We start from the raw sequence: 17,131 nt of genomic DNA, 5'->3' as shown, positions 1-17,131 counted from the left end.
TCTGTATTTGAAAAATTCAAATTTGGTAGCTTTTAATATGAACAGTTAGCAGCAATCTTACATAGTCCCCCATTGCTGCATGTTCCACACTGCCTTGGAAATCAGGGATCCATTTCTTACTAGAGATGATGAGGGCCAGCAGAACAGTTAAACAGCCAGTCTGCTCCTGGAACATTTAACTCCTCTCTGGATCTTAGGCAAAGCAGTCAGGCTACTCCACTCTGCCACTAGAAGAGCTATTCTACTTTTCTACTTTAACCCTCTGGGAAAGTAAAGCAAATGAATATGGACAAAACCTCATTTCAGAATAATCTCATGAGGGACGTTCTCCTTTCATGGAAACAGCATTGCTCAACAGAGAAATCAACCCTTTTGTCTCTAATTCTGCTTCTCACTCCATTACTTTGAAGTCCCTGAAATAATATCTCAACTATGCAATCTGGTAAACAAAAGCAATAGTTATCTATCTTTGTAAACAGTAGTGAAATCCAGAGTATTAAAGATACTTTTTAGAGTAGAGGCAGATTGGAACAACACGGTTTGAAATCTCTACAGATTTTACAACAATCAACATTTTAAAATTAATCTGATTTAAAATATCTTGATTAAATTTTGAGAAAATTGGATCCCTTCCTTTATAAATCACTTAGCATGAAAGTAGCTCCTTGCTGCATTTACAGGGTCTAAAACTTTGACAATTCATCTTTTGAGGGACTATTTTAGAAGTGTATTTAGCATGTGCAGGAAAAAGTGTTTGGGTTTTTTTTGCCCTGGCTTTTCTTTCTTTATGGAAAAACAAAAACAAAGAAATATTCATTTTTCTTATCTGTCAGAACCCATAGCAAAGCCAAACAATTAAAAATTGGTCCTTAAATTTCTTTAAGATGTTAAATGATATATAGAGTGATGCCTTTGACAAACAATGTTTTGCTCCTGAGAATATTATTTCAGTGAGCTGACAGGTTTTAGTCTGTCCTCCTATGCAGGTTGCACACAAGTGCAGGCAGTATGAAAGAAAGTAGGACAGTGTCTATCTTCCAGGTATCTGTCTTAATGAAATCTACAATCAATGGTTTTGGTAAAAAAAAAGCATGTAATGTAAAAGGAATAAAATACAAATTCTGGGGTTATGAGGAACAATTCAGAATTAAACCAATATTTTTTAATAAATAAAATTTTAATCATTCATCTCAGCCATGCATGTAGGAGTAGTGAATGATAAAATTCTTCCAGGAATCCCAGAGAAAGCCTTCTGTTTCATGGCTGATTGAGTTTTTCAAATAAACTACACTAAATTATAGAGGGAAGTTAATAATTGCTGTTGATTTGTTCCTGATTTTATTCCATTAAATGCAATAAATGCTGCAAATTCATACCTCATGTAACTGTTGAGTACAATGGCATTATTTGAGCCATGAATTTGATTCAATCTGTTCATTACTTGGTTATGTTGTCTGCTTGTCTGACAGCTGCAAGCCATGGAAAAAAGATTAACTATCTTCCGCAAGTACTTTTCCTTTTCATGTCCTTTTTTTCTAAAATGCATATTTAACAAGGTTTTGAAATAACAATAGGATTAGATGCTTGAGAGAAAATTAGGTCATATATTTGTTAGATACAAATCTTGCAAGTAATTAGAAACATGGGTATCAAGCAATATTTGTATTCTGTACTGTTGCCTTTGTGTGGAGACAGTGGGGATTTCTGAATAGGCCAATCAGTGTGCTCTGCACTTTTCCCCTATTATGTTTATAGAATACTAGTAAGGATGGCTTTTAAACACCTCCTGCAAGGGGGAAAAATTACCTGTATGTAATCCACATTTATAGATGTCTCTACTTTTGGAGTACTTTTACAATTTCTTATTTTTTTTAGATGTGTAAGTTGCAAGTTTAAATGTATTACATAGGTAACAAAGGAAATACAGTATTACATAGAATCTTTTCAGATGCTGTTGGCAGAAATCTTTAACATCAGTGACTACTTTTGTTACTCAAGTACTTACCATTACATGGGAATAAATGGTTATATATTTAAATGAATATTAAGTGAATGAATATCCTAAATCTTGGAGCCAGTAATACTACCCTATAGTCTTAATTTGAACATATTCTTAAATGCTTCACAGAATGAGATTAACTTTGCATTAGTAACAGACAACTTACTAAATACTTTTAAAACGAGAATACATAGACTGAAAACTGCGTCTTGTATTTCTAGTTAAAAAAATACCTTGCAGAGGCTCTCACCTGAGTTTATACATGGGTAATGTTGGCCATTTAGTGGAGATGCACTGTAGACCACGGCATATTTCTCTCTTTCTCCTACCCCTTTGCTGCTTGTGCAAGATTGAGCACTGAACGAGAAACAAAAGCAAAGTCCGTCTCTGAGGGAATTAAAATAGAGAGGTGAAATACTCTAAAAGGAACAAGGCAATTGAAATAGAGGGGAAATGCTGTAAAGGAACAATGGAAATAAATTACAGGTGAAAAAATGGTTCTGCAAGAGGGATGGGAGAAGAGTGGAAGAGAGGAGGATATCTGGGCAGATCAGGAACCACGAGTGATTGATGAAAACAAGGGACAGCAGTGGTGTGGAGCAGAGGAACAGAGAGAGACTGGAGGGCTTGAGATAGGAGTCATGAAAATAGGGGGAAAAGGCCAGGAAGGAAAGAGAAACCATGGGACTGTGATCAAAGCCAAGCCAGAGGTGGAAAGGGAGGAAACAGAAGCAAACAGGAATAAAACAATGAAGAAAAATTCAGAAACAAACTTTATGGCCCAGCCTTGAACACAGCTGGAATCTTGAATTGGGAGACAGAAGGGGACTGTGCAGAAACACTCTTTCCCAAGCTCATGGCTTGGAGTGTGTCCCAAATGATTTCTGCTGGCAGGAAAGGGGTGGAGAATGAAAATTGCAATTCCTTAGGTTCTGGCAATGCTACTACCAAGACTGGATGAACCTTTCACAGCAGGAGTTCCTAGTATTGCCCTGATCCTGTGCAGAGCCATTTAGCATGGGACAAACTGAAAGAGTAAACCCCAAAACAGTCCATGTGGCTTGAAAAAATTTAATTTACACATCATCCTAAGAGCAGTTTAAGAGTCTTCTTTATAAGGTTATTCAAAAATTATTAAGGAAAAATCCTACATGTAATATAATCTTCAGTACTGGGAGGGTTTGATGAGTATTATAAACATATTACATAAAACCTCTGCCTGCCAAGTGAAGGAAAGTCTCATCTCAGCAAAGAGAAAGATTTCAACAACAGAGTGGGGAAGGAGACTACAACAGCATCTTTCCTCCTCAACGCCAAAAATTGTAACAGAGATCAGCAAACTACTTGGGACAAGAAAGACAACACTATCCAGTCTTTCACCAGGGCAAAACTTACAGCCTAAGCAGGACAAGTGTCCTTCAAGCCCAGCTGAGGCATGTTGGATGTGTGGTAGCTTGAGAAAGTCCTTTCCTCTTGTCTAGGACCATCCTATTTTGGGACATATTTGTCTTTAGAGAATGGAGTCACCAGCAAAGGTGAAAAGGGCAGGTATCAAACTCACATGCCCTAAAAAAGTGCTGGAAGACAATGCTGCACAATGAAAATATCTTCCAGAGAGGAACATTGTGAGAGGTGACTGTGGCAGCAGTGTCATCCAGACTGCACACTGTGCTCCAGCTGGCCACCTCTTACCAGCAGTACTTCCTCACTCTCTGTTTTGAGACAGGAAAAAAAGACCCTCACGATTAATTAAAACCATAAATGAAGCTACAGAGATGAGCCAGGGAGTAAAGAGGGAACAAAGCAATTAAGAACTTTCCTGTTAAAAATTCACTAGGCATACTGTAAAATTCAGAGATTGTTATGCCCCTCAAAAGTGCAGCAGAGAGAAGCAGACACTTAAAAGAGCTTTCATTACTTACGTGCCTTTGGCTCCCTTTCAGGATACTGTGGAACTGGAAACAGCTACAGTAAATGTATTTTCTCCGCATTTGCCTTTTTTGACAAAACACCTCCAATATTTTGATCTCAAGAATAATCAGCTCTTTTGCATTTCCTTTTCAACTAACTGCAGACTTTTGCAAGTTAAAAATTAATGACAACTTCTCTTCCTCTTTTATTTTTTAAACAAAACCCTTCTGTGCTCTTTTCTGAAAAAAAGAATCTTTTTCCTACAACCTGTAACTGTTAGTCTAAATGGCATTCCCACCACTCTTTCTCCCTCCTTTGTGGTAACACACAAAACGAATTCCACCACAACAACCTGGTTTGGGGAAACCATTATTCTGGAAATGAAACATTGTGTTGTGTCCTTTCCCACTATTATGGGCAGTCAGTCTGTTAGAACATATTGGACGATTATAGGTTAGTCTTTTCAGAGAAAGCCATGGGTTTCAAGTTAGCAGTAACCATCTATCAATTCTTGAGATTATGCCATGATTTACTGTCACAGCATCATGTATTCTCTGATTTTCTGCCTCCTGTGAAACATTGTGCTTTCCTTTTCTATTGATGTATCAACTATAATAGTTACAAGCAGCTACAGAAAAATCAATAGTGAACTTTCATTACTGTGCACATAAAGAGTACCATGCTGTGAGAGCACCTACTTCTTAAATAGTCACCACCAGTAAGGTACAACAACGGATGTCTGTTATTTTGGTCTAAATGAAGAATGTCTGAATTGAAAACAACAAATATCTAAGATTTTTCTCACTACTGGATTCTATGTCAAGTTTTCCAGTATATTATTTTTTTCCCCCAAAGTGTCAGGCTTGATTTGTACTTTCTGTACTCTTATCTGTGTATTTTTTTTAATATAACGCTGACAGAGGAAATTAATACCAAAATAAATTGTTGGGCTGTGCATGACTTGGTTGGACAGAAGCAGTAAGAATTGTGTTAATCCTTGTCAAACTAGTGTATCTTAGTCAAATCAAGCTGACTGGTGAACAGACCAATAATCTCTGTATTAAACACAAATAGGACAGAGCTGAAAGAGGCAGCATGGTGTTACCACACACACAGGCGTGCTCCTAGGACTGTGCACTAGGAAAAGCACTGAGTTGCTTTTCAACACAAGGTTTGGAAACAAATAGTGTCATTTTTGGTTTAAAAATACTTGCTGCCTCTGGGAACAAATTAACTTCCAATTAGCAAATGAAATAAAGAAAGGCAAGAACAGTAAGCATGTGAGTGCATTGCTTGAAGGAGCCCAGGCCATTCAGCATTTCAGGTCATTTCCCCAGCAATTGGGCAGGAGTCCCTGCAGGGCAGGTGGGCAGCTCTGCTGCAGGAGTTAGTGGTAACTTTAGCATTTTGAGACTACGGTGATTTACAGCTGTAAATACAGTGGTTGATGCTCAGTACCGTAGATTTGAAAGCCTGTGGATTTCCATGAAACTAAAGCATGAGGATGCACAGGTGTATGCACATTAATTGTATCCTGCCAAATGCTTATCCCACTGTCTGCCATGGCTCCAAGGCTACAGGAAAGCGCAATTTCTTGGCTAGGGAGGATCTGGAGCCCCATAATTCATGCTCCTCCTGTTAAGCCTGTGACTGTGTTGTCTATGGAAACATCTCATCCATATCTGGCCAAAATATTTCAGTCTGAGCTGAGCAGTAAGCACAAATCTGCAGTTTTCCTGCTGCTGTTTCTTACTGAGCAATTGAAATGTTAAAAATGTGCTGAGGCAGTACCTTACTGAGAGTGTCCAGTCCTTTCTGACCAGGACTTCCTGTCAAGAAATCAGAGGCAGCTGAAAAGTAAAACTCTCTCCTAAGAGCTGCGTGTTTGAAATGCAGGTGTAAGAGTACTTGCTCTATTCCTCACTTCCCTACCCTGTTTGATTGATGAGTAACCATACTGCCAGAGGGACTTTCAGGTGGGCTTTTCTTTAGCTTTCATATCTGTATGTTTAAGAGTTTAAGGAATAAGGATGAAGAACACATCCAAATCTTTGTAAAAATAGTGCAAAGGCTCTTTTGACGCACACTGGGTGCCTCTCCAGTGTTTCCTACAGGCAGCACTGACACTTGCAGCATAGTTGTCGGTGTCCCTGTCTGGGCTTCTGTCGTCCCATTTGCCAAACCATTTCCACAACTAAGCTCAGACATCTGGGACAGTAAAAAGTGAAATTTGCAACTCCCACGCAGATAAAATGTCAGAAACAATATATTCTCAAATACTGCAGCAGAAAATTATCTCTGTTAGCTGTGTTCATTGTCCACGAAGACAATACTGGCAGTACTCCTTTGCACATTTAAGTGAATTCATGGGCTGATGCAGTCAGGTGTGACAGTGATCTGGTGAGTGATACACTCCTGTACATGACATTACCAAACTTGTTGGTTCTTTTCACCCAAGCCAGTGTGGTTTTTTGTCAGTGCTAATTTGATAGGGGATTGAAAAAGCACCAGCTTCAGTGTACTATCAATGTCTTGTGAGCCATCTGCAGCTACTTTTACATAGAAAATAACTATAACTGCCTAAAGTAGAGTCCACCTCTTAATAATAGTAGAATTCAAGCATCACAGTTTCTACTGCAGTGCTTTTAGTATTGAGCAAATAAATGAAAGCATTTAATTTTATGTTAGCACAATTATAAAAGATAATAGTTCTGTGACTGATTTCCACTTCTTGTATCTTACACAGGCAGAGGTGATTGTCTTTTTCATGTTCTTTCTAAACTAGAATCAGCTTCCACTGATGCAACTCGGTTCAGTGAAAAAAACCTCAAACTGTTAGTGCAAATACTGGCACACAGAATTAGTAAAACCATGTCTGAGAAGTCTCAGAAGAGGGTAAAAAGAGGTTTTCTAAATCAATGATTAAAAGACAATTAGTTCTCACACTAATCCTTGTCTGAAAATAGTGCAATAGGCTTAAAACTCTGAATTATTTGTCGATCATGCTGACAGAAAATCATAGCAGAGTGCTGTACCTCTTAGATCGGCACATCACTAAAACACCTTTGCTTAATTCTGCTTCTCTCAATGAGAATATATTATAATAATTTTTGCTCCTGTGGGAATTTGGATTTAACAAAATAATAAAGCCAAACAATATTCACCCAGTAATAAAAATCTGGTATGAAGTTCAACCATTATGTGGAAAGCACTATAATGATATAATCCAAACTGGCTGGTCTAATATTTTTAACCAAGTTGAAAAAGTTTGAAATATAATAATTAAATGCAAATACAGTTCTGATCCCAAAGACCAGAAGAATGCCTTTAAGCTAGTATTTATAACAAGAGCTATTCGACTGAGCTCTCTTGTAAATTTTATCATACCTGAGGCAGTTTTCCTCAGTCGATTAGCTGGAAAGCTGAATATATCCTGAGGCAAACCAGACATCTAGTACAGGCTAAATTCAACTACTGGAGCTTAAATTTGGCTTAATATATCCCCACTTGGATCTGCCTGTTTAATTCTCTTTCATATGATAACGTTGGTTTATTCATAGTCTGGACTTGCCACCTGAACAAACTGTACCTCATATCTTATTCTAATGGAATAGGAAAACTTTGCAAAAACCACAAAAGTTCCTGACTGAAAATCAAATGCAAATTTGGGATTAAAAACTGTTTTGTGAAGTGACTACAAGATTAGTACAGAGAGATTTTTCCCCTAAGGAGTACTGCTTTTTATGATCATGCATTTTTTATAATCTGCAGAGACAGATGGGCTTTATAAAAGGATAGAGCCTGATACTCAAAAGGGTTTCAGTGGCAGCTGCATTTCTGTGTTTTAACCTCAGTAGAAATTTATATCCTATATTTTTCCAGAAAACATTTATATTTCTTTTTTTTGGACTATATCACCCCTTGGTCAACTTCCAGTGGCAGCAGAAGAAATACCTCTGAGATTAATCTGTTCCATTATTCCTACTTTAAATGGTACTTGAGTAGCAAGAGAGGGACAGAAAGGGAAAGGATAGATAATGTGCAAGCTTCTCATGAGACCAATAAAGGCAAACATTCAGAAAAGTTACAAATGTCTAGGCAAAAGCAGGGCAAAATTTTTCTAGGTAAAAGCAAATCTGTCAAAAATTTTCATTCCTTATTTTTTAAATATTCAGTTTCTTCTCACCTAAATAATACATTGTCTTTTTCTCCTCTTAAAACTATACCACACTATTATTGCAATTTGCATATAACACCCTTTCTGCCTCAGTTCATAACTTCAAGGACTTTGTGTGATGTCCTATCACCATTCCCAGGAACTTCATAAATATTTATGACATCTTAAACTATTCACACCCTACAAATTGCAGGCATTGACAGATAATTCCCTTAAAACACCAACAACTCTGTGTGCTATTGAAGATTAAAATGATGTTGCAGAAATTAACTGGGGAAACTCTTTGGTTCAATAAATTTCCTACTCAGTCTAATTTTTTAATTTATCAGAAGCCTAATTTCTGCCTTTATGAAATTTGATACTGTGATGCTACTGCTCTGGCAGATTTGTCTGCATGTAAGCATAGATAGATATATAGATATATATAGATATAGATATAGATATACATCTTGATGATAGGAAGATAATTAGCACAGTAGTTTTGTTCACAATGCTCATTTTAACTGAATATTCAAAGACAAACATCTACTGCACAAACATATAGTATGGCCCAAACATATCGGTGAGGAGTTCAGGAAAAAAAAGAGTTTTGACTCACTTTCTTTCTCGGTTTATCTGTGAGACTTTCACTAAATCATTTCTGCCCTGGTTTACCAATGTGTGGTCACATACAAATATGACCATGCCTCCACAAGACAGTGGTTACAGATTTTTTTCCTAGAAAAGAGAGATTTAGATTGAGACATTTTTTTCTAGAATTGATCTGTCATTTACCTTAAGTGGTCACTAGATCAAACACACAAACAAGCCTAGAAGCAGGAACCAGAAAGCCACACCAGCCCAGGCAGGTTCCCTTTCCACCAGCCTATAAAGACAGGCAGTAAATTTGGGCTTAATCACATTGGGTTAATATTTCCAATGCACCAGCAGAGCTTCAACCTGAAGACTTTCACTGAGAACAGCCTGTAGCAAGCAATAGCAGAGACCACCCATTGGCATGGTGAGAGACTCCAGTTGTTTGGGGAATTTCCTTGAAGACACAACACAGCAAATTCCTGTTCTCCAAGTTCCTGTTCCTCTGTCATGTCTTCAAAGAAAGCAGCAGCTACTCTTTTATATGGAACATAATCCTATCACTGAATGCTTAAGCATGGACTAAAATACCCACAGAATAAACCTTTGGGCTGCCCTTGGTCCCAGAGGAGAAGAGACAAGAAATGTTTCACTGCTGACCCACTGGGCAGGAGCCAGGCTGGGACTTCAGCAGGGGCAGAACTGCAGGCAGGGAGGGAGCTTTAGAAAATGAAAGAAAGTGAGGTGGTAGTGGAGCTTAAGCATGGCAAAGCCGAAATGCCAGCAGTGGAACCACTGCATGGGGCTGTGGTCTGTCCCCACATCTTCTGGGCTGGGGCATAGTTTCATCCCCACCGGCTCCCCATACCCCTGGCTGTGTGGATCTACCACCCCTGGCTTTGTGGCTGTACCTGGATACAGTACAGGTACAGCCCTCCCAAGCTGCAGTGAGAAATCCTGGACTTTGTCTTTAAGGGTGTAGCTGGCTGTGGAATTTGGGACAGGATCTGTGAGCAACTCTTCCATCAGAGGCCTGGCAGAATCTTGTTTTATTGTGTTTCAATGACCACGTATCACGTATGCCTCATGTGCAAGTCATAAGGATGTTGGTTCCTGGGGTGTCAGGACTAGAAGTGAGTGGAGATTTTGTTTCTTTAACTTCCAAGACAGTAAATGCAGCCTGAACTGCTGAAAGTCAAGCTATTTTATTTTCCTGAGTGATGACTCAGTAATTACACCAGTCATAAAGATTCAAGAAATCACATTAAGCTTTGCCCTTTGTCTTTACTGGTACTGTAAGAAAAGAAAAAACTGAAATGTAGTAACCTACTTCCACAGTTGCATAAGGAGAGGAATCCACCTTCTTTCCCCATGTCTCTCTTCCCACTGCAGAGCTAACAGTGGCAAAAGCAATTATAAAATTACTCACAAAATCAATAAGCATGGTTTTTAACAGACATCAGGGGCTTCTCAGGAAGAATCCATCATTTTACAATCTTTTTATAACAGAAGAATGGCCTTCAATATTTTAAATAGCATTAGAAAGAAGCCCACTATAAAGCAATATGAAAATGTTTTAGTTGAGTCTGAGTTCTTCTGAAAGAAACCAGAAGGCCAGCAAGATTGAAAACTGAGGGAATGAAATGGGATCCAGACTAGGAATTGCAGCTTGTTCTCCTAAGTATCTTGTTCTCACTTCAAAAATATATCCAGTCTTACCCAACACTTGGGCATGAATGAAACATTCTGCTATAGAAGAATTTAATAAAGATTTTCAGAACAATGTGCCCTTTATCAGATGTTACGTTCAACTGAAAATGAAAATTACTTTATGACCCTAATAAATAGTCAGAGATCGACTGTTGCACTGTTAAGACAGCTTAGCCACTGCCAAAAAAAAAAAAATCCTAAAGACAGGAAAAGTTTTCTACACATTCAGTTTGGACTTGGGAGTCTTAAGAAAAGTGCTTTTTGTTCTTACAGTTTAGAGGTTTTTCAAGGTTTGAAAAGTGCTAAATATATGCAGCTTATCACTGATTAAAAAAACATCTATGAAGAATTGTTTCCCATGACTTCTAAGTGAATAATATTCAGCACAGTCCTGCTGTAATAAAATTGAGGGGAATTTTGCAGTAAGGAGCTTATCTTTACCATAAATCTTCCTTCATTATAGCATTTTGTCTGTCAAGAAGGCTTAGCTATAGAATGGCATGCATCTGCCTTCATGACAGATGTGCTATATGGAACTACTGCTGTTGCCCTTAGTTTCAGTGAAGGAGAATTGTGGGTAATTTTCAGAGATTGGCACTTTATCAACCATTAGCACACATGCCTTCAAAAAATTTTTTAGCACATGTCAAAAATCTACCTGTGTTTCAAGTCCTATAATGCACAGATTTTGCAGGGCTAGCAGAAAGTAGGAAAAAGTAGTACAAAACTGTTCAAATAGAGGGAGGTTTGGTAACATCACCTCAGTCCTCAGTTAATTCCCCTTCTTTGAACTATTTTGGGGTAAAAGTCTTCATGAGAACTAACATATTCCATCCTCAAGCTCAAATGGGAATTGGCCTCACACTAAAGCCCCTGATGAGAGCCCCAGCCATGTGAGGAGGCACCTTGTCCCTTTGCCCGATAAATCAGAATGTTTCTAGGCAGAGGCAAAGCTACTTCTTCAGCCACTCAGCATGGCTGGAAAGCACCAGGCAAACCTCTCAGAGGGCAAGCCTGAAGGCCATCCTGGCCAAACTAGCCTCAGCAGAGTCTGGAAGATGTAACAGTTTGAGCCAATCAGTCCAAAGAGCTGCTACGTGTTAGAGGCATTGGGTTTCACTAAAGTCCTTAAATGATGGGGCTCGTCAGCCCCCTCGGGTGATGAAGCTCAGGCCAGGGATGGTAACAAGCCCCAATGCCTGGAGAATCCATGGGACTGGAAGCAGCTTTGTGAAAGGGAGAAATCCTCTTTCCAATGGAGAGGCCCAGAATCTTATTTTGTCCTTGAGGACAAAACACAAAGAGGTAACTGAGCTGTGTTCACACCTCTTCATTGCTTCATGTAGAAACAGCATCGAATAAAAGACACGAGCAGTAAAATTTAACCAGCTTTCTCTGGGAAATATTTAGTGCTCCCAAGGAGTTACTATTTTTCAAAGTTAAATCTCTCATTCTGTTTCATTTTTCTTTTCAAAATTCCCAGACCAAAGGAAACTCTCTATAGATTAGTACACCCCCAAATTTTCAGTATTTCATGTTTGGAATATGAGAGGGAGAAAATCTCTCTGAAACCTAAATATTTTTCCCCTCTAAAGACCAGACCCATTTTGGGGGAAAATATGCAAAAGTGTTCTCCTTGGGCTGAATGTTGTATGCAGTTTCAGCTTAAAGCACAGTTTTATGGCAGATGTGGAAAATAATCAAAATGGGGGGATATCTGGGAATACTGGCAGATCTTTACTGTGATTGCAGAGCAGATCCTGACACACTATAATACTGGTTTTGTCTTAATCGTCAAAAGTAAGCTATAGAGAACAAAAATTCTTTGTTTGACAGAAAAGCAATTGCTATTTCTTGTAAAACATATAATATATTCCAGAAGACCTAAGGGTTTACTTTTCAATAAGGATAGAAAAAGATGCGCGCCCCACTGTGAGCTCACAGTAAGGCTGTTTCATGTAAAAAGTTGGTAATTAGTCCCTGAGTGAATAAAGTAGAAGAGCTAAGAGACTGATACTTACTGTAGCAACACAAAACACTTTTTTCTAGCTGCTAGGATTTAAAGGGTGTGTGGGTGGGAGGGGGGGACCTACTCCTACTCATTTAATTTACAAGCATCTAAACTTCAGAAAATGATTCCTTGCATTAACTTAAACACGTGTACTTTAAATTGTTACTAACCGATGTAAAGATCGATAAGAGACATTCCAGTTTTTTTAAAAATAACAGGAATGAGGAATTATGTGAAAGCATAAGGGATGTCGTGCTGTACACATCAGTAGCAGATTTCACGCTCATTGTACACGACTGCCTTCAGCAGCTACACCAGCATTGCTTGGTGTCTCACCAAGTTAACTCCTTAGTAGTCAAAGGAAATACTTGTAAAAATAAATCTTTTTAGCCAGAGTTACATAATAAATACCAAGCACAAAAGCAAACTCAAACCACAGGAAAACCATCTACTTAAACTACAAAGTTATTAATTAATCTCATTTGTATCACTACCGACCAACACTAAGTACCACCAGTGAAAACTGTACCATTTCTTGTTCTACCTGCATATCTTGAAGTAACTGGAAATAACCTAATATTCACATGTTTTTCTTTGTTATTACTCATCTTAACCAGAGCTACAGTTTATTATTCTCTCTCAAAAAAAGCCACATAATTTTTATTGCAATTGTGGGTTCAGCAAACCTATTTTTGACAATATAGAAGTATCCCAGGTGAGCTTGAGAGTTTTACACAGTGCTCTCAGCACATATCCTTCAACATCTCTCTGTTCAGACTGTCTCATATGCTTTACTGCAACATTCACTGTTAATGTATGATCAGGCTGCCTCTACATCCCTGCTATTGTAATTGCAGTCCTGAAGAGATCTACACAAAAATGAATGATGTCCTAAACTGTGATTACTTGGACTGTCCCTGATTCAGTATAGAAAGTCAGGAAAATCTACATATTTTCACTGGTTAGCTAATAACATCTTGTTCACAAGCACAGATCCTCACCACAAATAGCAAAAATTTGTTTAGAGAAAAGACATTAAAAGTATTCCCCAGGCTGAATGTGGCATAGGAACCCAGAACTACTTTCTGTTTACTGTTTGTATCAATTGGACTTGTTTCTACATCTTGGCTGCAGTGCTTACGTTGTCACATGTGAGCATTGAAGAAACTGTCCCCCGAGATGAGGAAAGAAAACAGCACAGACCTTCCCCTGCAGTTCTGCAATGCCCATGGCACTCCCTGAGGCCACAGAGCTGACAGGGTCCAGGAGCACACTGCACCCGTGCACTCACTGCCAAAAGCCACTGAGCCTGGGTTTGGGGGTAATACATAATACATAAAATATTATCCTCCTCTTGACTTGGAGTATGGCATCAACACAGCTAAAAACAGAAGAATATATGTCTCTAATTCACATATTAAATTTGCTGTTTTTGTAGAAAAACATTAAAAAGATTGCAATTCTCAGATTTTGTTTCTTCCTTATCTCTGTAAAAATTTATCTTGTGAATTCTTCAATAAATACATAACCCACGCAATAACATTTAAACAGGGGGTAAAAATAATAATGAACCTGGTTTTCCAAGAAGCCAGCACAATCTCATACACAGTATGGCTCAAAATAGAGAGCAACAGAAAGACGCCCTTTGAATTTAAAGGAGTTAAATCAGATAACAGTTTGTAAAACATCCTGACTTTTAAAATTATTTTTAAAGAGGGAAAGAAGTTCCAAATACTGATTCTGAAATCATCATACATGTTACCTTGCTGTTTAATGGTTTAATCTCCAGCATAGTCCCTGTTTTCTGTGGGAATTTTTATGTTCTAGCAATTCATTTGTGATTATATTTTGCATCTGAAACAACCTATTTAAGCTAATTGTAATAGGTGATACTGTTTCTTTTTTAGCTTTATAAAAATATGCTTAGAACACACAATTTTTTAAACCAGGTTACATTAGCTACAAAATACCTTGGGAGTTTTCTGTAGGTACATAAAATAATAAACAGCTATATTTTGTATGAGAAAATGTCCAGTGTAGTACAGGAAAACATGATTATCCAAAGATCTCCAGAGACACTGGCAAAAAGACTTTGGATAAATGAGTTTGAATAGCTAAGGGACCAGGCATAGCAGCTTTGAAGTTTCCAGTCCTCTTCACTTGGGATAATGTAAAGTTCAGATGATTCTGTTGGACAGCCATCACAATTTCAGTATTACTGGCAAGTTCCTTAAGTCAACTAACAAAATTCTGGTGGATGTTATGTCCCCAGCTCCCAAACAAGCAGCACAAATCCAGGAGTCACTCGCTTCATTTCCACAGTGAAACTGGGACAGGAAAAAGGCAGGCAATAACAACCCCAGCAGGAAACCCTGGCCCCGGTTCATGCAAGAGGGAATCCAACGTGCAGCTGGCAGCCAGCACATTCCAGAGGGGCTCTTGCTCAAAGCCTGGAACTCGGGCTCTGGAGGCTGTGTGTGCTGCCACCAGGACCCTTGGCATCTTTCCTATTCTCTTGTTCTAAAGACAATGTTTGCCTCCTCCAACCATTTCCCTCATGTTCCAGCACAAGTTATGTGCAGAAACCAGTATTTGCTCTGTTTAAAGCACTTCTAGGAAAAGCTGCAGTGAGACACAATTTACACAGCCTCCCAGGCTCCTGATGGAGTGGGTGACCAACATGTGTTCCTGTTTTGCAAAGGAAAACACTCATTTCCCCACAATCAGAGGCTGGCATTTAAAATGAACCAAATTCTGCAAAATTCTCCATCTCCTGGGCTCCAAAAATATCCACATGTGAACAGATTTGTCTTTATACAAAGTGAATAAGCAGCATAGTTTTGCCCAGTAGCACCATGCTTTAGCCTTACGAGAAAGTGCTACAGTACTCTACTGATGGTAAAAATGATCAAACACAACCAAAACAAGCTCTCCCAGCAAGTGCTCTCTAATCAGCTCCCTCTTCCTGCATTAGAGCAGCACTCTAATTTGCAAGCTTTAGAATAACTTCTGCATTCACCAGACATGTTAAAAGACAATTTCATCCGAGTGTTTTTTACACAGGGGAGCAAACAATGAGGAGATAATATACTGGCATTTATCTCTGACCAGCATTTCCAGAGCTTGAACTTGCTGTATAGGAACAGAAGATAATCAAACAGAGGCAGAGTGAACAAACTGTACCTGCCGTGCTGATGTAAATGCCCCGTTGTCCAATACCAGAAAAAAAAAAAATCAGTGTTGGATTTCAGAAACCATATGCAGGTTAAAGGGCACCATTCTTATCTAGTATTCCACCCAAAGGACAATGATTTCATTTTATAAAGATCATTAGTCAGTGAAATATATATTTTAGAGAGTTTCTACTAGGGAATATTATTTTGGCAGTCACTGGAGTGTACCAGATGGTTCATTAACATAGGCTAGACAAGTCAAAGGCTTTCAGAATCATTTTGAAAATGTCAAACAGAAACAAGAGCACTGTCACTTTTTATTAGAATTAACTACATCATACCCTGGACACAGATTTCACCTTGGGTCAGAAAAATTAATACAGAATTATATGAATTGTGTAACATAGTAGGTTAAAGATAGGGCTTCCTCTTGGGACTCATTTGCTAGCAATATATTATGGTCTTCTACTTTAGGAATCCTCAACCTTTCTTTCTGTTAGCTATGAAAAGAGCTGACCTTGCTCAGACTCCATTGGTGTCTAATTGATTTGAGGTATATGCAGAATTTCAACAAGACACTCCACTAAAGCTCTTTTGTGATCATTTTCCCAGGAAAGTTGGCAAAAGGGTTCACTGAATATTCAGCAGCTTGTAAAGTATGCTTTTGTCAGGAGGCAAAAAAATACATCCATTTAGTGAAACACTGACTTCATAAACAGGAATTAAAATGCAACTGAATTGTTACCTGTTTGGTTTTTTGTTTTGTTTTTTTTTGTATTATCATGCAGATGTCAAAAATCTCGAGAACTTCCAGCTTGTGGAAGGTGTTCAGGAACAAGTGAATGCTGCTCTGCTGGACTACACCATGTGTAATTACCCACAGCAAACAGACAAATTTGGGCAGCTTCTCCTGCGACTACCAGAAATCCGGGCCATCAGTATGCAGGCCGAAGAATACCTCTACTACAAACACCTGAACGGGGATGTGCCGTGTAATAACCTTCTCATTGAGATGCTGCATGCAAAGAGAGCATAAATTATACCCATTAGAGCTTCTGCTTTCAAGGAAAAGAAATTATTCTGAACTGCTCCAAGCAACACTAATTAAAACGTGGTTTTAAGACTTTGCAAAATGGTATAATAATCAAATACTAATAGTAAATAAGTGATGTATCAGGGTATTTGTATTGCAAACTGTGAATCATATACTACACATCCCCAAAGGAATCTATATAGGACTTTATACTGGACTGAACTTACCAAGTGGATACCATCACCAATGTCAAGAAAAAAAAGGACAGAATGATCGTTGTGTATTTAACTCTGCTGATTGCCAACATGAAGAAACCTAGGTGAAAAAAAACCTGATCTGTATTATTGAGCTAAGATGGTGGGGAATTTGAGTGCACTAAATTCCTTCACTGCATAGAAGGACTCGTAAAACAGTTACAACAGATGCAAAACTGCATCTACAGCATCTTCTGTCATCCTTACAGGGACCCAACACTTACTTCTTCTGTGCTAAATGATGTGGCATCCATTGAACAAGCTGTAAGAGAGAGCTGGCCTAGGCCACG

General features: G+C 38.5%; 1 protein-coding gene across 1 annotated transcript in view; it reads left to right on the top strand.

The window, feature by feature from the left end:
* The window catches only part of NR5A2 (nuclear receptor subfamily 5 group A member 2), an 84,623-nt gene extending 68,033 nt beyond the window's left edge, over window positions 1–16,590 (top strand). The window contains exon 8 of the mRNA XM_041420748.1: window positions 16,343–16,590. Within this exon, the coding sequence (XP_041276682.1) occupies window positions 16,343–16,590 (248 nt within the window). The remainder of the gene's footprint in view (window positions 1–16,342) is intronic.
* The last annotated feature ends 541 nt before the right edge of the window (window positions 16,591–17,131 follow it).

Source organism: Onychostruthus taczanowskii, unplaced genomic scaffold (assembly GCF_017590055.1).
Source record: "Onychostruthus taczanowskii isolate IOZ18803 unplaced genomic scaffold, ASM1759005v1 scaffold65, whole genome shotgun sequence".
Lineage (NCBI taxonomy): Eukaryota > Metazoa > Chordata > Aves > Passeriformes > Passeridae > Onychostruthus > Onychostruthus taczanowskii.
The sequence above is the reverse complement of the archived record's forward strand: the minus strand, read 5'-3'. Positions and strand labels throughout refer to the sequence as shown.